Consider the following 21,494-nt stretch of genomic DNA (forward strand, 5'->3'; position numbering starts at 1 on the left):
GAGAAGGGCTGATCCAGCTGCTGGGCCGTCCTCCTTCCTACCACAGCCCCTAAACCAGCACCCCGAGCATCACCAGCTGATCAGGAGCGGGGTCCATCTCACGCCTGGTGCTGGGGCTGCAGAGCCCCGATCTGGCAGCGTGTGCAGGCAGCACCAGGCAGCATGCCCTGGGAGCGCTGCCGAAGTCTGACCCTGAGCCCAGGACGCTTCTGCAGGCACATGGACCACAAATGTCCTCACCCGCAGTTTATACAGGGTGGTGAGGAGCATCCAGGAGATTTGCAAATAGCTCTAAGGACAAGCCAGTGGGGAATTATCCTCGGGCAGCAAGCATCTGAAGAGACCTGCTTCTCTGACAATGCCGCAAAACTCAGCTCTCCTGTTTGCTCGATGCTCTTATGCTTCAAGCAGGTTATGAGAGTATTGTCAGCAGCTAAAAGGAAGGGAACAATCCCTTTTCCTAGCCAGAGGTATTTCCACTGGTGATTCAGCATCTCGGTCCCGGGCCATCCCAGCGGGGACGGCTGGGGACCCCCCTGCTCTCCCCGTCTCCGCCAGCCGGGAAGCGGTACGTACACTCCTGAAGCAATGCACTCCAGCAAGAGGTCCACCCCTCTGAGCACCATCTGACTGCTTGAGGTCCCGTAGGGATACATGAAGCTGGGGGTTGTTTCCGTAATCCCTCGGGCTGAAATCAGCAGGAGAGAAAAAACAAACACACAAAACAAAGTGCTTTTAAACTCTCCTTTGCCACAGCAACTGGGAGGGCACATACAGGGCCAGAAATACATGGGGGGAAGCTGTCAAGTTCCCGGCGAAGCCTGGGGTACTGAACTCACCCAGAAATGTACCTGGAAAGTAGAGAAGGGCTCAAGGTAATTTTTAAAGTGAAAAAAAAAGGGGGAGAGAGAGGATGCTTGGCAGGCAGGGGGGTAAAGAAGCAGCAGAGGATGGGCAGAGGGAGCCGAGCCGCGGGGATGGTGCATCAGGAGAGTCCCTGTACCATCGGCTCCCGCCAGGGCAGCGCCTTTCCTGCCCACCGCTGCCTCTGGCACGAAGAAATGGGCTGAAATCAGATGAGATGTAGAAATACTGATGGACAGAACATGTAATGAGGGACAAAAGGAACAAATGGGCACAGGAAGGGTTTACTTGGGCAACTGAGCTGCTTGGCCACAGAGACCTGCGGGATACGGAGGAGCCCGGCGCTGCCTGGGGCTCTAGCAGCACAAGGAGGTTTCCCGTCCTTACGAGGAGCTGCGGGCCTGGAAGGACAGTGCCCTTTGGAAAGGAACAACTTAGCGACCAAAATGACAAATTTCAGGACTGGACAGGAAAGTTTAACAGGAGAAAACCAGGGGAAGACACAAGACAACTCTCTACAGATACACACAGCGAAGGTCTCTTTGTAGGGGAAAAAATTAATTATTAATGGAATAAATTCCATTAATAAGTGGAATTATTAAACTAGATCTAGATCAGTGAGGACAAAACAGGATGAGATGGGCTTGAAAGCAGCAGTAGCAGAGATGGAGGTTATGAGATTAGGAAAGGGGACAGAATGGCCTTGTAAGGCCATTGTGTGTCTACAAATACCGAAGCGATCCGTGGGGAGAGCCCGCCCCAGTGCAGGAGCAGGATCTCAGGGTGCAGACCAAGCCCTCTCCTGCTGCCCCGACAGCTTCGTTCGCTCAGCGCGCAGGAGGCAGCCAGGCGTGCCCGGCGCCGTGGGGCTTTCGGGGATGCCCCCGTCTATTTGGGAAGCCTCCACCCGAGCTCTGGTAAGGGAAAAGGGCTGGGAAGAAGGAGAGGAGAGAGGGCAGGGGCTGCTCTGGGAGCTCCCGTCAGCCTGCCTTAGGGAAAACCTGGGACCAGGCTCACAAGGGAAAAAAAAAAACCACGCCAGGAATTAAACCGTGCCTTTGAAATGACTCCACATCTGCCGGAGCACGGCCACACACGCATCCCCCCGCTCCCCCGCACCCGCAGGTTACCGGCCCGCATGTGCTCGTCAGCGGGTTAGTCAATTATTTGATTAATGGATTACCAGGGCAGGCAAATCTTGACCTTATCCTGAAGGGCCGGTTCTCTGGGCAGGCACACGCCGCTGGTCGCTTGCCTGCTCCTGGAGAGGATCCCGTTCCTGGTTAAAACCAGCCAGCCCATGCCGGGGCTCTGCGGGGCGATGGCAGAGCCAGGGCTGGGTTTAAAGCCAGTGCTTATCAACAGCTCCCACACCTCCGGCCAGACTCGAGAACTTCTCTCTTCTCATGTGATGAGGAGAGTGGGATATTATTTTATAAGCCAATGTTGGCTTTTATTAGCCAACAGTCTGCAGCCTGTTTGAACAGGCTGTACGTTTCACTCCCACAGTGAACCCATTTGCTCAGGAGCCCAGGGCATAACTAGAAGAGATAAGCAGCAGTGCAAGCCAAATTTTACGAGCCATATATTAATGATGAAAATTAAAAATAAGGGAGATAAATTAGTATCCTATCCACTTGTTTAATAAACCTAACAACAATACTGCATAGCTGATAAGCTTTTTGCCTTAGTACAGCACTACTAATAAATATTTTGCTATTTATAATAGGGAGCAGCCAGAAATTCTCCCAGGCAGAGGTACCGTTCCAGCTCTGAACTTGCGGCAGCTACAGCTGGAAGCTGTCAGACAAATAGCAACGTCTCACTCATCTGTTTGGATGGAACAGAACTGGAAAAATAAATCCTATGGCTATTTATTTCTGCTCAAACATAGACTCTGCTTCCAATATATTGCTGCTGTTGTCCCCACCTCTGTGAAACTGGACCCGCTCAGCTGTGAGCGGGATACCCCAGGAGCAGGCACCGCTCACCCCGGAGCAGCCGAGTGCCCCCTCCCCACAGCCCTGACCTGACGGCATTTCAAAACTGTACATCAACTTGCATTTCTACTGAGAGGCGATAATAGGAATATGCACATCCAGACACATCCCATCTGTTCGCCTCCTGCACAGCTAGCCAGCTTTAAAACATCCCGCAGGTTTGCCAAAATAAAAAAAAAAAAAAAAAGAAAACAAAAAAAGAACAAAACAGACTTTCATTTCCATTTTAAAAAAAGGTGAGAAACTTCTGCTAATAAAATACTCAATTAATTCTTTTAGATCATTTCTCCTTCATAGCTACAGACAGTTTGCCTCGGCAATCAAGCAAGGCAATCATTGCACCCGCTACGAGCTGCGGGGAGAAGGGCTTGGCTGCACCTCCCGCGATCAGCCCGGCCCTCGAGTGCAGTTTGGGCCAAGTGTCCCACAAACCGCTCGCGCCCCAGGTCCACGCCAGCAGGTCCCACGTCCCCGCGGGGAGCTCGGGGACATCCATCGCAGACCGCCAGGGAAGGGGGCTCGCAGCCTCCCGCTGCTCCGCCGCGCACCCCCGGCCCGGCCCCGTGCCGCCCGGCCCATCGAGCTGCCCTGCAAGCTCTGCAGAGCCCTTTGCCAGCTGGCTCTGGAGCTGAGCCCGTACCGTAGGGACCAGCACCCCAAGATGCAGGGGCTGAGAGCCTCAAGTCTCCCAAACACCTAAAATACTTGGGAGACAGATGTCCCTCTTCCCCACTCCCCTGCCCCTAAGACTCCTTGCTTTGCTGCAGCTGGCTCCAGCGGCCAGCACAGCCAGACAGGTCATTCCAGCGAGAAACATGGGGTTAGCAGAAAGAAAAAAAAGGCCGAGGGTAAGAATTTGTTTACCAGTTCATTAACTATCAAGAAATTGTTGGTTTGGAGCTCAGATTTGCACAGGGGCGTGAGTGGGTGATTTGAATCCACCAGACCCATAAAACCTTCCAGGAGACATTAAGTGCAAATAATCCATAGAGTGTGAATAGCAGGCAGTTTATCCTATGCACCTATGACTAGAAATCTGGAGAAATCTGTAAGACTCTGCAGGTAAGATCTCATTTTCCTAACCAAGTGACTATTAAGCATCCCTTCTCCCTGAACGAAGAGGTGCAGCGGGAGATCGAGAAGCCCACGACCACCACGGTGACTTTCCCTCCTGATCCGGCGAGGGCTGCGAACACAGAAATGGTGCCCAGCCAGTGTGAAGGCATTCTCTTTGAAATGCAAACAACATTTATGCTGCTGAGGTCCAAGATATATTTACACTGGATTTCTCTTTGGTCCCTGGCCCTGTGTGCCTGCGACGGAGACATCTCCTCCCGCTCACCCCTACTTGAGGCGTGATGCAGTTTACGCAGTTCCCATTGAAGCTAATTTTGCTGGCAATCCCCTTTCACAGCCATTTCTACAAATATTTCCAGACTACGCCCAGCCCATTTGCTGCCACCAGTGCTTCCTCCAAGGGTCGCTCTTCTGTGCAGCCTTCCCCAGCTCTCCGGCATCCCCCAAAACCTCCCACTCCCGGCTGCCGGTGAGATGCCAGCACCCCGGCTCCCTCGGTGGGGAAGGGCTGCCCGCCGGCACGAGAGGGCTCTCGCCAGGGACGCCCAACCCCGTGCCCTCGCCTGGCACATCCTCCTCTTCTCACACTCCAACCCTCTCTGCTCTTAGCTGGCAAAAGCACTCCTTGTCCCCAAAAGTCCCCGTGGAAGAAGAAAACGTGCCCTGGGTTGTGCAAGGCACAAAGCGAGCTGTGGCTCTGGGTTGGAAGCTGAGCAGGATTTCGCTGCAGGGCACAGCCGGGGACCAGCACGGGGCATCGCCGGGGCTGTCCCCACCCCGCTGCCGCACAGCCCCGGTCCCCGTCAGCAGCAAGAGGGGCAGAAAGCAAATCCTGCCCAGGACAGTGCCTGGCCTTGGAGCAATCAGACTCCGCGGTGGTCTTTGGCGAGCAGTTTGCATCCCTGGCAGTGCCTGCGCTCAGCATTGCCCGCAAACAGCCCCCTCTCCCCGCTCCCCTACAAACCCCTGCTGCTGCCCAGCTCTGCCCGCATTATCCCATCACGTCCCTGACGCTTCCAATCTATTCTCAGGGCGCCGATCGTGCCCCAGGGAGCCGCGCGGTTTTCTGTCTGAAGCATAATTTATGAGTTTGGGACAGGCTTCTCCGCGCAAACGCAGGCTCCGGAGGTAATCTCCCTGCCCAGACAAAGGGCAAGAGCCTCCCAAAAGCACCCAACACATGTACAACCTCACCACAAAGAAACAAAGCACCCAGCTTTTGAGAAAACCAGATACTCCTTTTTTTTTTTCTTTTTTTTTTTTTTTCCTCCCAGTCGCTGCCTGTGTTTAGCCGCAAATACAATAGATGCTCTTTCTGAAGACAGAGAGAAGAGGGGTGGTGGGTCTTATCTGTAAATCATGAGCCTTTGCTGCGGCCCAGCCACCTCTTTGGCGAGGAAGCAAGCTGGGCTCACTCAGCCACGCAGACTTTTCACGTGGGCCAGATCCTATTAATCCAAATGCCTCTCAAGCTGAGCTCCGCATATCAAGTTAATTAGCTTAAAACTCAATAATTTTAAATTGTGAAAACTTTGAGGGGATTTTGTCGCTGTTTGGCTCTTTCGTCACACCCAGTTTTGCAAAGTTGCGTCTGTAACCCACGAACGGGGATGCGGGCACACAGAGGGGTGCATGGGCACAGACGAGGGGCAGGCGACGCTGCGAACGCGGCCGCTCGCTGCCCGGTTAGCGCGGGAGGTAAGTCAGGTTAGGCAGAAGGGGGTTAAATCGTGAGGGTCTCCAGAAGCCAGCGTTGACTCACCACTGTACATGTCAGTGTGATTTCGTAAAGACGTTTCGTTATGGGGTTTCTCTGCAATAAACAAAAGACCGTGAGCGTACCGAGTGCCACAAAGCGGGCGGGGGGACAGGCGGAGCGGGGGCACGGGGGACAGAAATCAAAATAACTTCCCGAAACACAAGAGCGATGCGGACAGGCAACAGCAGGGATACAAAAGCACTCTGAGCACAGCTGCCTTCCAGGACAAACAACATAACACAGCAATAAAGGAGAGGGAAAGAGGGCTGTTTTCCTCCTACAAGATGAGAAGACAAATAAAGGTATGAAAATTGTATCATAAACATTTCCTTGAAGTGTTTTTCTTTTCGGTATAAAGACATTTGCATCTTTGGGGAAAAAAAAGATCAGTTCAATTTGGAGAAGAAAATGTTTTTTCTCTGAGTTTCTTGGCTCTGAGGGAAACATATTCCAGCTACTTCTTCCCAGCATAAAGCATAGGTCGGACACAGCTAGGCAGCAGCGTAACGATGCAGAAAGGCATGGAGAAGATGAACAAATAAAAAAAATAATAATAATTAGGCTCTAAAAGCATAATCTGCTATAAATCCCTTTAATTAAGGTAATTAAAGTAGATTGTGTGACATGCAAAATACCAGCTCTTCAACAACAGGCTGCTCTCCTTTATTGACAGCCACCGCCAGCCATCGCCTGCACTCGAAGAAGAACGCTAAGAGCGCCCGCGCTCCGCGAGGCCGGGGATGCGGCACCCAAAACACTGCTCCGGCCTGTGGGAACGCCCTGCCTTCCACCAGGATGCGGCACGGCCGTGCTACGGCATCGTCTGCCCAACAGCAGATGTGAGAGCCCGTGCTGGCTACCATATAGTCGTTGCCCTGAGCCGTAAGTCACCAGCCACAGGCCGTGACTTTGTGCAAGGGGGTTAAGAGAGCCCAGCAGATGCCCGAGAGCTACCTGAACCTGGATACACCAGAGAAACGCTCTGCAGGGAAAAGCACGGGTGTATCGCTCCCCAAGCCTTTGCATTTTTCTCTTTTTGCATCCAAGGGCACGGCAACCCCACGCCATGATCTTTCAGCAGCTGGTGAACTTTTTTTTAAGGACAGCCAGTGCTCATGGCTTAAGGCTGAGATGATTGAACAGCTTGAGACAAATACAAGCTCGTCTCCTTTGAACACTGTAGGTATAAAGAATTTTTTGTATCGTAACAGCTGAGAAATTAGAGCCTCAGTTCTTTAAATTATAAGGGCCTCTGGGGAGCTCATGGGGTGGCATTTGCATCTGATAATGCAGCAGGCATTTCTAAAGGAAAACTTAAAGAGTGGGGGTCCAGTGTAACTGGGAGCCAATTCTACACAGCCTGGGAGCAAAATGTGCCGGTGGCATCTGAGTGCAGCAGGAGAGGGAGCTTGCATCTGTCTGCACAGAAATCTTCCAGGATTTCTTCACATTTTTTCTACAGACTGACAAATATGTCAGACTAAAGCCTTTGAAGGCTCAAATGACCACAGATCTTTCTTTGCCAGAATTTCTCCAGCTCACAGTGATTTAGGACTCGGTCCTTTCCTGACAGGTAAACGTTGGCATTGTTTGGCCAGCTGTGTAAACAGACAAATAATATTCAGACTGAATTACCTACACACATAATCACCATTAGCAAAGAGCCTGTTTATAGTATTTATATTGCTGATTCTCCACTCATGCTTTGCACCGAGGAGAAGCTGTTACAATAAAAGCGCAAAACCTCCAGGGCCTGTCTGCTTCTCACATCGCTTTTAGGTCACTGGTATCAGAACACTTTAATAGCGCTACTTCTAATTTAAGCTGCTGCGAGACCAGGTTAAGCTCCTAACGCTGGGATTCAGGATTGCCTCGTGCCTGCTTTGGACAAGAGCCTGCTCCCCAAAACACAGCCTTGTATCTGCCAGCACACACTCCCCCTTCCTCCCAGTCTGACCTTACTGGGAACGGGAGATGGCTCCTGTCTGATGACTGGGGCCCATAGATGCTGTTTCTGTGTCAGCTGCTGATTGTGCCGGCACTCAGCACACGCACCCCAAAAGAGAGCCCGCGCCCTGCAGGACCTGCATCGACTCCAGAGCTGCGCGTCCTGCGGCGCTCAGCTCACGTCCCCTCTGCCGGCGTCCCCGCCAGCCGGCTGCCGTGAAACGCGTTAGCGCCAGGAACTCGCCTTCCTTCAAGCAGCCCCGTTTCTAGAGAAGAGACTGCTGGAGGCTGGACCTGCCCACAGAAAGGCTCTTCACATGCCTGGAGAGAGCCACCCTCCTGTCCCCCAAGACGATGCTCTTCACCAAGGTGAAACCGAGATCTCTGGCCATCCTAAGCGTGTCCCACGTGTACACGCTCAGAGCCCAAAGGCTCAAGCCCTCCTGTCGGCACGTCCCAGAGCCGTGGAGCTAAACAGCAACTCCTGGTCAGGAGGTAAATCCGGAGCTGGCCAAGGCTGACACGCACTCAGTCCCCCCGTGCAGCACCAGCACGGCCGGTGGTTCCCTGTAAACCTAAGCCTGGAGCAAACCAAGGCTATTTCCAGCTTTTCAAACTAGGGAAAGATTACTTGATACTATTCATTTCCCTAAAGATGGGGGGAAGGCCCCATCTGTGTTGAAATGGTTTCCAGTTTATCCCAGACACACAGACGTAGCAATACCTGCACCAAGCTGCCTCTGCAGCCCTTGACCCATGGAGCTGGAAAGCTCTGAGGTGCTGGAGGGAAACCAGCCCCCCCTCCCTGCCAGGTTAGCCATCCCAGGACTATCAGTCCTCATCCAAACAGGTTCCTGCACTATCCTAAACACAATGAAGGAAGCCACTCTTCTCCCTAGTAGGGCTCAGTGCTGTCAAGAACAGAAGCAAAGGTGTCTGGAAGGAAAACCCTGCCTGAGAGAGGCTAGGGAAGACCCATCCTGAGTGATCGCTGTGACACTTACTGGTTTTCACCTTGAGGGTGTAGGGGTTTTTCTGCTGAATGGTGTGGGTGAAGTGGAAGCGCGCGTTGCAGCTGTAGTCGGTCTGGGCGTCCTGCAGCATGACGTTGGAGAAGTACAGGTCGCCGTTCTGGCCCTGGGAGACGCGCTTGTCCTGGTGGATGGGCTCCATGGCTGCAGGAGAACAGGCATTCGGAGCAAGTCAGCTCCTCCCGCGGGAGGAGAAACCCCTGACCCAGGCCACATGTGGCTGCCTCCCAGCTCTGAACTAGCAGTAATGACCCTAAACTTGGTTATTCGAAATAAAGACTGGAGGTGACGGAAAGGCTGCCCACAGGGTTCAGGGTGGGAAGGGGTTCCCCCGACTCACAGCTGCTCATCCAGAAGATGACGGGAGAGGGCAGGCCAGGCGGCGGGTTGCACTGCAGGCTGAGCGGGGCGCCTTCATCCACCTCTATCACATCCACCTTCTCCTTGGGCCACAGGGGAGACTCTGCCATAAGAAGTAAAGACACCGCATGAGGAAGGGAGGGCAGTAACTTTGCAGATCTCTTCCTGCTGGACCTGGCCTGGTTTCAATGGAGCGGCCTCAATGCAAACTTCATTTCCACGTGTGCAAGATTCCCTTAAATCTATACCGAGTGTTTCCCTGTTAGCTACAGCCATAACCCCCACGCCTTCATCTCAGTCCTGTGGCTGGATACATCCCGACACAGGTAACAGATGAAGCAGGCTGAGATGTTTGAGCACTGGATATTCTCCGTGCCTCTTTGACAAAATCTCATACGATACAAATATCCCTGCTCTCCTCGGGGCACGGCCGGCTGCTTGCCCTGCACCACTGCCATTACTTACTAGAAACCTGGAGGTGGATTTTGCTGGAGAGAGCAGTGCCATAGTCATTCCGGGCGAAGCACTGGTACTCGCCCTCGTAGTCCTCTGGCCGTCCCCCGCTGTGGAAATCGATGACCAGCGTCCCTGACCGCCGCCGCATGGACACCTTGGGGTCCTTCGCCACGTTGAAGAACTTCCCGTTCCGCGTCCAGGAAAAACTGCAAGCACGGGGGAGCGGTTGGGGTTGTGACCATGGGCCACATTTACCTGGTGAGATCCTTACCTGTGCTGTGCCAGCCAACAGCTGGGTTAGCTGATGGTGTAAATGGCGCAGCTCGAGCGGAGGGGAGCTCCTCCGGAGCCAGCTCGAGCGAACAGCAGAGCTTCAGCGTAACAAGGGCAGCAGAGGCACTTACGTGGGAACGGGGTTCCCTTTGGCTTCACATTCAATGAAGATGTTATCCCTCGGGTCGACGATGTAGTCCTTCACGGACTGCTTGGTGATTGTGGGGGGCTGAGGCACTGCAAGACAAATGAAAAGCCGTGAGGAGGGTGGTGCAAAGAGGGTAAATGCCCTCTCTGCCATCCTGCAGCACATCCTGATGGGATTTCAGCATCTTCCTCAGGCTGGGCATGCAATTTGTGGTTTAAAGCCCTTCAACACCTGAGGAAATGACCATGAGCACTGGTGGGGGTGTGCTACTCGTCACTTCTTGGACCATCAGCACTGACTCCCGTTCGTTTTCTCACGTGGTATCTTGGTCTCATTAAGAAATTTCACAGGTACATCTTCCTGCTACCGCAGGTTGTCTGAATCAGACATCATCCTGGCTGTGCACCCCAAAGACAGGGGCTGCAGCTGGGACGGGGAGCCAGATAGCCACGGCAAGACGTTCACAGGCTCTCCCTGTGCAAGACAGAGGCTCAAAACCTCCCAGGTTCACCCCGACGGAGCGCAGCACTGGTGTTTAGAAGGGCAGGGCTTGTGAAAAGGGGCGCATGAGCCCAGCAGCCAGTGTAGGACCTGGCTCTGGTCCTGAACTCTGAATTCAAAAGCTCAGTCCCATGGCTGTCCTGGAACAAAGCCGCTCAGGTCCGAGGCTGTTTGCTCTCCCCCTGAGAGCTACCAATGCGGCAAACGTGTCAGTACGTGGAGCTGGGCATGGCACATGCGCTCGTGCAAGGCAGAGGAGCCTGCTCTCCTCTGAAATGTGGCGTTAGCAACAACAAGCCCCTGCAGAAACAATATTTGCATCGCAAAGACAGTCTGGTTCCTGCTCCAGGGAAAGCAGCAGAGCCTAAGCACTCCTCCCAAGCTGCTCCAGCACCTCCCGTGTCTCTCCCGGCCATGCCTGGCTGTGCAGAAGTGGCTCGTCCTGACTCTGGCCAGCCCTGCCACAGGAGCGGGCAATGCACCCATGTACACCAGTGCCCAGCAACAACCGCCACCGGCCCCCTGCTCGGTACGGACCCCTCGGGCCCTGTTTCAGCCATGCAGAGGAGAGGGACACGTACGCACAGAGGGAGAGGGGAACACTTACATTCACTCTGAATATTTGCTGTTATTCCCAAAGTGCAAGCATAATGAAAAAAAGAAAAAAGGTTAATTGAAGAACAAACCTATATACGTCATGCAAGAAATCATAAACGTGTATAGTTATTGCAGGGCTTACAAATATTACACACAAATCATTTTACAATTCAAGCACCTTCTAATCTACCTACCTATGTGTCCACGTGGGAGAAGCTGCTGCTGAGCGGCCCTGTTAGTGGTCGGCTGCCTCTGCAGCAGGGTTTGGGGGGCCAAACGGCGGCACAGGCACACGTGCATTGGCGGCCCCGTGGTCCAGCGGGTCGCCCGCAGGAGTTAGCGACATTCCCCCCTTCCCTATGGCTGGGCTTACCCTGAGCCCCCCCAGTTTCATCCCCCTGTGCCAGAGGCCTGATAAACCCTTCGCTGGCTTTTTAGGTGATAGGCAAACTCAGAGAAGGTGCCTGTAATATAGAGAGATATACATATCCCGTCCCCCGGACAGGGGCAGGCAAGATTTTATCCAAAGAAGAAAACTTGTAAGGGTTGAGGCAGGGAAAAAACCACCTAGGCAAGCTTAAAAGAAAGAGCAAATAGTGCAGCTGCCCCTGACACAGGGTGAGCGAGGGCCGTTCCCTCTGCCCTGAGGGGACCCTGAGGCTTTGCCCACGCATCTGCCCTCTCCCGAGCTGCTTCTGTCCTTAAAACATAAGGTCCGGGGAGCAAAACGCCTCCCTGGGGAGATCTCCCACTCCGGAGTGGGTCCGCAAGGGCAGCCGGGTGCCCACCAGCACCTCGATGCCCCGGGGATGGCGGGGGGCTTCCCAGCCCCCTCCTGCCATGGGGACGGGGCAGAGCCCACACCCCGGCACCTGGACGAAGGAGCTGATCTCGGCGGAGCAGGGAGGGCTTCCGCAGCTGGTGGTACGTGGGGGATAGAGCTCGTGCACTCACAGAGCCTGAGCTTTGCAGGTTTATCAGCCCCTGCACAAAGCCGGAGCGGCTGGGGATTTTTACACACCTCCTGGGCAGACCTGCAGCCGTTCGAGCGCAGGCGATGCTTTCATTAGCTCAGTCTCGCAGACGAGCAGTGGGTAAGGGAGCCCCGATCACCAGGTGGCCTAAAGAGGAGCTGAAAGCAAACCCCTGATGGCTCTGAAGGTCAGGATAGAAGTAAAACAAAGCTGAGGTTCCGTGTGTCCAAAAGAGCTAAGGGTGGCTGGGAAGCGTCGGCTGGTGGGGACAGGCGTCGGCGGGATCCCTGGCCCTCGCCCGGGGCTGGGAGATGCTCCTCACCCGCCTGCCCTTGGCACTGCTCTGCACAACAGCCCCCGTGCACGTTATTTACAAATATCTGTCACGCAAGGGATCCGGTCAGGACAGGGTGACAAAAGGCAGCTCTTCGTTACGATCCCAGTTTCCCACTAGAACTGGAGGGGACGATGCTCTCCTGCGGCCCAGTGCTGTGCAGCAGGGAGGAGGAGGAGGAGGCTCGAGAAACGGTGAGCTGCTGGGAAATGGTGAGCTGCTGCAGGCTGCCTTGAGCATTTCTCCACCAGCTGTCAGCATTTCTCTTACTTTTCTAAGGTCACGTTGCATTTAAGTACCAAAATTACTCCTTTCCTGATGCAAAGCACAAGAAATGGCAGAGGGCAGCTGTTTGCAGACCCATTCAGTTTTCCCCAGCTGCAGTGGCCATGCTGGCTCCCTGCATTTCTGGAATATTACAGATGCTAACAAATCCAGGCCTGAAGGAATCACCGAGCTTTGTGCATCAAATAAAATTCTCATTTCTGGGAACACGAGCGCCCTGTGCATGTTACAGCGCTGACGCCAGGGGAACAGATATTTTCATCCACAATCATCTGGAATGGAGCTGAGCAGGGACTCAAACTCGAGTCTAGGACCCTCTCCTTTTCAAGTAACTTAAGTATTTATTCCGCTCTGCAAATCAGAGCTTTCTCATCCTTTCTCTTCCGTTATTTCCAAATTACAGCCAAAAGCCGCTGCCTCAAATGTTTCCTTCCCATTTTGCTGCCCAGAGTCAGGGATCAGCCGAGGCAGCACAGCCACAGCCAGCACACTCGGGACTCCAAAGAGCAACAACCCACAGGGTACAAATTTCTCCTATGAAGAGCAACCCTGGCACTGCAGCCTGAATTTTCAGACCCCAGCAAAAAGCTGTGCTTTTTCTACTAATGCACCGCTCGCTGGAGGATTTCTGTGCATTGCACTGTTGGACGAGATTCCCTGCAGCGACAGGCTGATTATTATTAACAGCCGCTACAGGAGTAAGCTGGGACACAAAGAAATGATGAAGCTGGTTTCCAGAACAGTGGCTGAGCAGCTCTCAGCACGAACCCCTGTCTCCAGCACATTCAAACAAGTCATGCATTTCCCATGCGCTGGCCTGAAGATACCCATTCAGCAGAAACATCAGCCCATGTCCCCCGTCCTCCTCCCTCCGTATCTCCCAGCTCTTCTGAATAAAACATATCTCCCATCCCATAATTAACTGAAAAGTCCCAACAGAGAGAGAGAGAAATCACATCGCTGTGCAGGACCTGCCCGGGTCCCCACTCCCCTCGGGGTCCTGGGTGTCAGATTGTGGCAGCATCTGCCCGAGTGGATAAGCAACGAGCTCACGTCCTCCACCAAGGAGCATCCCGGAGCCTGCCCGCGTTCTGCGGGAACACCAGGAGTCCCAGGATGCTCCACTGAAATCAACAGGCTGAAGACTTGCCAGGACCCGATTTCCTCGCCAGCTTGGCTCAGATGCTCTGTCCCATTTTGATATGTGGTTTCGAGTCCTCTGCTCAGCTTTTGAGATAGATTGACTAAGTCAGAGAGTGATTTAGGTGACTTTCTGGAGGGCATGTGGTTTAAAAAGAAAAATATTCCACAACAAACAACAGCAAAAAACCTTAGGCTGGACCAGGAAAGCTGCCTGGGCCACGCACATCTTCACTCCTCAACCATTTCAGTGGGAGTTTTTAGAGGGCTAAACCGTAACTTACAATCCAGAGGGACTTCGATGGTGCTGACGAGGTGATGAAGGTAGAGAGCGAATGCTATTCCTGCGCAGGTGAGGTGGTGTCTTTGCATGACCATTTTGGATGCCCGGGCAGCTTTAGGACCTCAGTTGCGTCCCCCGAGGCGAGCAGACCAGCGGCAAGCGCAGGCGGATCCTCAGCTGCAAAAGGAACACAAACCCAGCGGTCACTGAGCCGTTTGCAGCTCTGTTTCTGTCATCTTCCTTTTGGCAACTCTAGAGAGAGCGTTCCCAATCCAAAAATATTTGTGCGGAGGGATGGGGGTGTGAATAGTGCCAGAAATAGTTTCCAGGCTCTGGTGACCCAGGTACAAGCCCGTGGTCACCGTCCTCCCACCCCCTGGGTGGCTCTGCTGGCAGAAAATCGGCCTTACGGGGTCATTTGTGCTCAAGCCCTGGAGAGGCCTCTTGGATGGAAGGACCATGCTGTCCCCTGGGACTGATGGAAAGTTACTCGGAGCAAGTGGATACAAAAGCAGTGAACAGCCCCCATAGGACAAAATGAAAAGGATGATTTGCTGTTTAAAAGAAAATAATAACAATTGTATTTTATGCACAAGAAATACCCACATAGCAAACATCCGCTCCCTCCGGCGGAGCACTGGGATAAGCTCTGCCGCCATGTGCAGCCTGTGAATAGCAGAGGGACCGGCTCCAGAGACCCCTCGTGTACCACAGAGCCCGGCACCGGCCCGGCACAGCCCTACCAGGAGTCGGGGCATGGCGGGACCTTTCCCAACCGGTCTCTGAACAAGCCCTTTTCCAATCGGGCTCCAGCTGCCTCCCTCCCCGGACGGTCCCCGGGGCCAGATGCACAGCACGCCGCTGCCGGGCTCCCACAGGCACCCAGCCAGACCTCCTGCGGACTGCCAGGTCATCACCTGCACTTTCCATAGACATACCTTTTATTTTGCTGTTAATAAACCCGTAGGCTAAATGCAGATTAAAAAAGAGCGAAAAGGAGGATAAGTTATCCCGTCTGTACAATAAAACTCCCCTTAGAAAGGCGGCTGTGGGGCAGAGGTTGCATCACGGCTGAGTTACAACTCTCTGTAATAGAGTTATAAAAAGGGCATCAGCCGCACAGACAGCTCTCTCGGCTAAGAACAAAAATAACGCCGGGGCAGCAAACAGTGGAAAATCCCCAGCCTTGCTCCGCACCGCTCCTGCCTGGCCCTCGCGCAGGCTTTCGCCGGGGCGGGATGTCGCCAGGCAGGGGAGCCGCACAGAGGCCATTTGGCAAGCAAGGAGAGCCCGTCTTCATGAAAGATAAATAACCGGCTGCAGCTTTGGATGCTGCTGCCCCTTCAGCTGTTCCCGAGCCCGGTACGAAGCGGTTGTGGGAGGGAGGGGGGGACTCAGCACAACAGACAAAACCCGGCGAGCGCGGGGCTGCCGGGGGGCTCCGGGAACTGCAGGGAACGCTGCTGGGAGCCAGCGCGGAGCAGATGTCGCGGCAAATAAACAGCCCTGACACATGGTCGGGGAAGCTCTCCTGACCTCCAGATAGGATCAAAGCCAGCGCAAGACAACTTTTAAGGACGCTTTTCCCCATCACCCTTATGGGGAACAAGATGTGCTTAATGGCCTCTCCATCCAGCCCTCCCCACTGCGCTGCTTGGGTGCGATCGGGGTCTCCGTGTCCCCGCTCTTGGACTGAAGCCCAAAGGAACTCGCCGTCCCAGCGTGTCCCAGTTACACCAGATGACAGATTGTAGGTTGTGAAGGGGCTTGGAGGGGAGTGTTGCTTTGATCTTTTCTGCTCGTTCTAAGGATTTTCCAATCCAGCTGTTGCAATAAAAATAATTGAAGGACAGAATAATTATAGGACTGGGCCAGTAATTAAAGTCATGTCCAGGCCTTCCGCAGTCCTGTGATCAGGTCATGCTGAACAAAGCTTTCCAAATCATTTCTTTAGCTTTCTGTCTAAGGGAAGATATAATAATTTTGATCTGTAGCCTTCATTTTTTAAAGTGGTTCATTTCTCCGGTTACAGCTTAAAATGAGTAATGGATCAGCTGGGTTTATGCCTTTCTGCTACTAAGCACAAGTCTGACTTATGAACTGAATCAGCCAATACTGCAACCAGAGATTTAGCAAGGCCAAGATTTCTAGGGTCCTTACTGCGCTCATATACCGATGCTTCACATTGCTATCACAAAATGCTTTAAACCCCTCTGCATTCACAGATGTCGTATGGGAGGGGAGGTGCAAGACAGCAGGGATTTAAATAGCGCACATCTCTACGTGCTGCTTGGAGCCTGAAAAGCGAAGAATATGTTGTTTTCTTCAGACTGGGTACTGGTGAGCGTGAAAGAAACGGCCGTGACGCTAAGGAGTAGGCTCCTGGCATAGATGCTTGGGAGATATTTGTACATACATGCATATGTGGGTGATTTTGCATTAAATGGGAATACAGAAAGGACTGAGCCCAAACACCAACACATACAGTATACACAGGAGGCATCGCACTGATGCAAACAAGTATATCCTACCCATCATCACACGCACGGGGACTAGAAAAGTAAGAGCTGTGCGTATCAGGAAGAGAGAAATTTGCAGGTAACTTTTGAGCTGAAAAGGGCACAGGCACACGGCAGCTCTGGACTGAAACCGTAGGCAGAGCTACACGGGAATGACCCAGGCGCTTCCAGGGCCAGTGGACTGGCCAGGGAGGACGGCCCGTACGGCACGGGTGACCACACGTCCACGCGGAGCAGCACCGACCGAGAGCAAATAATAAAATCCACGACAGGGCACACACAAAACGCATCCCCGGCTTTAGAAGAGCGAATGCCGGGCTGCTCCAGGGCCCCTTTGTCTCGGGGCAGATGTGGGTGCGACTCGCTGCACATCAGGAACAATCTGCCGCCGTGCTTGTGCGTGTAGGTGGGTCCTGGGGACAGGCAGTGCCACGAGCCCCCGGCCGCGCAGAACACAGCCCACATTGTCAGGGCTGCTCCTCGCCCGGGGACAGGGACATCTCCCCAGCACAGAGGGCTGGAGCTGCGGCAGCGGCACGGACGTGCTTATCTGGGGATACTGCGAGCTGTGAAGCTGCGTGATGTCTTCATCTGCTTCCGAGACTGACTCAACGCGAAACGGCCCATGCAAAGGGGCAGGTGAGACCTCTTCTTCCCAGACTTAGCATTTCTTAATCGTTGCTCCTGGCCCCATTGTGCAACACAGAAAATTGCGATTGCTACCCAAAGAGCTGAACAAGCCCTGCAACCTCACATCTGCAGCCGTGTCCGGGGACAGCCAGAGCCGTGGAGGCTGGAGGGCCGAGTCTGGCGATGCTCGGGAAGCCTCTGAGCTGGCTGGACCCAACACCGATCCAAAATCTGGGCCCGTAATATTCAGTATAAACACAACACAGAACAAAATCTCACACAAATAGTTGTGATGCCATCAAATAGGAATTTAACTGCTTAAATACATTTCTCATCCAGCGTTTAGCCTGCACCCAAGCACCAATAAAAGCCACGTCGCTGCTCCGCCTCCCTCCAGCTCCAGGCCAGGCACAGCAGTGAGACGGACCAGACGCCTTTTTCCCCAAATACTTACCCAGAGTTCAGAAGTGTTTTTCAGACTTGTTGGTGCTTTCCATTTCCCCAATGACCGACCAGTTCTCACAAACTGTTCGTCTGGGTTGAGAAATACATCCCAGACCTTGGCCCAGACCTCTCTCCAGATGCATCAGATGCTTTTGTAAATACATTTTTCTCTGGACAAACGCACGAGTAACCCCAGGACAGGACTTTTAAAACTAGAGACTCTTCACAAAATCCAAACCAAACATCCACACGACATGGGGCACAGCTGAAATCAAGAGGTGGATGTGCAACCTTAACTCTGCTCAGTTTGGAGCCTCCCTCCTCTCTCCGAACAGGCACTGGAGGGAAAAAATTAAATGCAAGAAAGACAAAAAAGGGATGGACACCTGGGGATGAGGGAGACACCACGATGGGGCTGAAAATACAGATGCTGGGACTCAACGGCAGCAGTGCCTGCCCCAGCTGAGGGCTGGGTGACCAGGATGGGAACTGGAGGGTTTGCAGAGGATTTGTACTTTCCATAGAAAAATTAGCCACCGTTTTTATTCTTCTGCAGCAGTCAGGACAAATCAGCTTGAAAGAAAAAGAAGTTTCCAGAAGGAAACATCTTGCTGTGCGTAGGCCATCCTGCACTGCAGAGCACACGGGCAGAGGACCGTATCCTGGCACTGTGGGGTTTGTGCCCTATTTTAAAGGCAGAAGGTGATTTTGCTGCATTGTCAAATGTTCTCCAAACCAATCTGGATTTTCAAATAATAGTGCAGCAGGGAAGCAACTGCCCCAAGGGTTGGTGGAGTCAAGGGGAGGTACGAAGAGTCAAGGGGTATTGGATGCTCCTGTGGCCTGGCAGAGCCCAGCCTGGCCCTGGGGAGCCCCATGTGCCCCTGCCTGCAGGGACGAGCCCCCCCCAGCACCCTCTCCCAAGAGGTGCTGAGAGTCCCAGCACCCACCAGGCAAACGTGCCTTGGTTATCCGAACAGCCAGGTGGTGAACGGGATGCTGCTGAAATTGTACCTGGCCCATATGCTGTGACAGGGTCATTGCCCTGCGAGTTTCACACTCTCAGGTTTCTCCTTATGTAAAGGCAACGCTTACATACCAATAATTAAACCAGAAAACATATCCAAGCACTTGGCCTGTAAGCCACTCAAAATCTGCAGTGAAAGGTAAAAAAACCAGCTTTTAAAATTCTTTTAGGTCCTTCTGCATCCCTGAAGAGCTCCAGCATCAGGAGTGCTGCGGATGGCACCGCTAGAGAAGGGTTTCTCTGCAGGCTCTGCCTCCTCGCTTCTCAGCTCCTCGGGGATGCCAAGCCGCACAGCGGGCTGCGTACCAGCCTGGCAGAGCTGCAAACCCTCACAGCCACCTAGAAGAAACTTTGATTCTCTATTTCTCCACGCACACGTCGATTTAACATGTGCATTGCTTCCTCCCTGCCTTGAGATGGGGGAAATCTCTCCTTTTCACAGACGGTGGTGAGCTGAGCTAGCGCAGCCTCACATCCCAGCCCCGGAGCATCCCTGCTTCCCCCCGCGCCGGCGAGCCACAGCTCCCATCTGCTCGGCACCAACAAATTTCCCGCTGGCTTCGACTGGCGTGGCCAGGAGAGGCAGGAGGGGGACTTTGCCTATCGCAGGCTCCCTCCACCAGCAGAAAGCAGCCGGCCAAGGCTGCCGCCGTGCTCCGCTCATTAGCGGAACATGAACCACGTGCCACGTAATCTGCTCGCTTCTTCTCCAGCCAAGCTCCGGGCTCCCCCTTCAGAGCTCCACGGCTTCGCAGCGCCGGAGGGCAAACGATATGTGAAAATACCTCCTCTTGCTGCAGAGATGCAACCATCAGAGGGAACCCGCCCTGCGCCAGGGCGGCAGGAGCCAGCACCCCGATCCCCCAGGCTGATTTGGCCAAAACTTGGCTCTTTGTCACAATTCCCAAAACCACATCCCTGCAAACCGCAACACGCGTGATGTCCTGCCCCAGGGAAGCTGGACACACTGAGCAGAGCCCAGGACTTCCCCTGGGTGCACAAATAACACCAGGGAAGGGCTGAAATTCATTTCCTTCTCACCAGCTTAATGAAATCAGACCTTCCGGAATAACGATGGAAACAAATCCCTTCCCTGTAGCCCCACTCCTGCAAAACGACCGCGGGCACGAACTCTGCGAGGCAGAGAGGGGGGCTGCAGAGCAGACACAGAAATGGTAAGCAAGGGAAATCTCTGGTTGAAGTTAAATAAAATTAAATAATTCCACAATGAAGGATTGTTTTTAATCAGCTTGTTAGGTCCAGCAGGACGCTTTCAGTAGCAATTAGGCATTTATCCTTATTTACGGTTGTAAGAGGAACAGTAAAGCTCGAGCAGCTAGTGTTCCCAAGAAGATTCCTACAGCAGCATTTAATGCATTTCAGCCACTTAATTAATACTGATTAAATAGCACAGAGCAACATTTCCACAAAGAGAGAACCCTTTTGGTTTCAGATAATGAAAAACATTGATTTAGAGGGAATATATGTATGTGATTCCCTAACAGTGACTAAAGGCTTCATTTTGCTCCTGCTCCGTTCAGGTTCTCCGTAGCCCCCGCCGCCCCCACACGTAACACATCGGATGGGTTTCTGGGTTGCCGGCTTCCAGGCCATGAATCTGCACCCCCCCTTTTGTTTGGCAGTGACGGGACCTCCTGCCACACGTGGCAAAAGCCAGCACACGGGTGCCAGCCGACCCTGACGGCCCATCAGAGGAATCCCCATCGGGAACCACGCAGGGAGCCAGGACCCACCCTGCAACGCGAACCCTGTGCGAGATGGACGGACACATCCACACGCCTTTCCGTGTCCCCGCTCGTACGCAGGCACGCACCAGTAAACGACGCACGTACAGCCGCATCCCTACAACGTGCGTAAGAAGCCATTCAAAGCACATGTTGCATTACAGCGCAGAAGTCAGTGGAAAGAAGGAAAGAAATGATCACGAAGAAGCAAAGAAATAATCACGAAGGCAAGACATGATCATTCCCAAGGGACGGACCGTGCCCTTTCCCCGGGAAAAGGGGAGGGCAGCGCTTCCCGCTTGCCTCTGTTTGGAGAGAGAAGCGCTTTGTGTCTGTTCCTGAGGTTGGGTACGGCTTTCACAATTGTTCTGCCAAACAACCGTCAGAGCAAACACCAGCAAATTCATTTACATCTCATCTGTCTCCCCCTTAAAAAATAATCGTACCCATCCCTTCAGCAGCAAACGCTGCAGACCTACGTGCCCTCTAATCACAGGCAAGAAGGAAAGTCAGGCTTGTAATGGGAAACAGCTCCTAGGCTAAGACTACTGATGGCCCAGTGTCCATCAACAATCATTTTCTGTACCCACCATAACCCCAAAGGAGGCCCCAAACACATCTTTCCTCCTGTCCTCTGAGCAAAAGGACGTTTCTCAAAGCACGCCTGCGGCAGCAGAGGTTTGCAGAGACAGGCACTTTCGACACTGCCAGCCCCCCGTAAAAACTCCAGGCAGACCCCTGTGTTCAGGATAACCGCCCGTGCACTCCACCCGTTACGTTTTCAGCACATCTTTAAGAAACACATCTTTAAGAAACGCACGCACAGGCTGTTTCTCACAGCCCTGGTTTCTTGTCTCACTCCTCCACGGGATTTTTGCCGTATGCTGCATTTTCCTTTCACTCCCTGTAACTCTCCTGCCTCGCACGTGGGTGAGTTTTCAATCCCAAGCCCTGCAGGCTGTATGCATTTTAAAAGAACCGAGCAAACAAACAAGCATTGAGAGAAAGCGCCGTGCTATCCCCAGGAACAAGGATGGCTTCCTAAAGTCACCCACCAGCACATGCCGGGAAGAGCCGCGGCAGCATCCCTCCGACTCCGC

General features: G+C 53.4%; 1 protein-coding gene across 24 annotated transcripts in view; it reads right to left on the reverse strand.

Annotated features, from left to right (window-relative positions):
• Positions 1-21,494, reverse strand: part of NFASC (neurofascin) — a 96,882-nt gene that overhangs the window by 44,775 nt on the left and 30,613 nt on the right. For 12 of the 24 annotated variants that reach the window (XR_015705656.1, XM_087761662.1, XM_087761679.1 and 9 more), the window contains exons 2-9: positions 14,031-14,206; positions 11,024-11,041; positions 9,899-10,004; positions 9,504-9,700; positions 9,019-9,141; positions 8,652-8,822; positions 5,704-5,754; positions 577-688 (exon numbers count right to left, since the gene is read on the reverse strand). Coding sequence is in view for 23 of the 24 variants with exons in the window: in XM_087761662.1 (XP_087617788.1) it covers positions 577-688; positions 5,704-5,754; positions 8,652-8,822; positions 9,019-9,141; positions 9,504-9,700; positions 9,899-10,004; positions 11,024-11,041; positions 14,031-14,124 (872 nt within the window). In the remaining variant the exon portion in view is untranslated. Of the gene's footprint in view, positions 1-576; positions 689-5,703; positions 5,755-8,651; positions 8,823-9,018; positions 9,142-9,503; positions 9,701-9,898; positions 10,005-11,023; positions 11,042-14,030; positions 14,207-20,483; positions 20,516-21,494 lie in introns of those variants that run through there. The other 12 variants (XM_087761678.1, XM_087761673.1, XM_087761671.1 and 9 more) reach the window with 4 other exon arrangements.

This window comes from Nipponia nippon, unplaced genomic scaffold (genome assembly GCF_047370975.1).
Source record: "Nipponia nippon isolate SJK-2023a ecotype South Korea unplaced genomic scaffold, ASM4737097v1 scaffold_25, whole genome shotgun sequence".
Classification (NCBI taxonomy): domain Eukaryota; kingdom Metazoa; phylum Chordata; class Aves; order Pelecaniformes; family Threskiornithidae; genus Nipponia; species Nipponia nippon.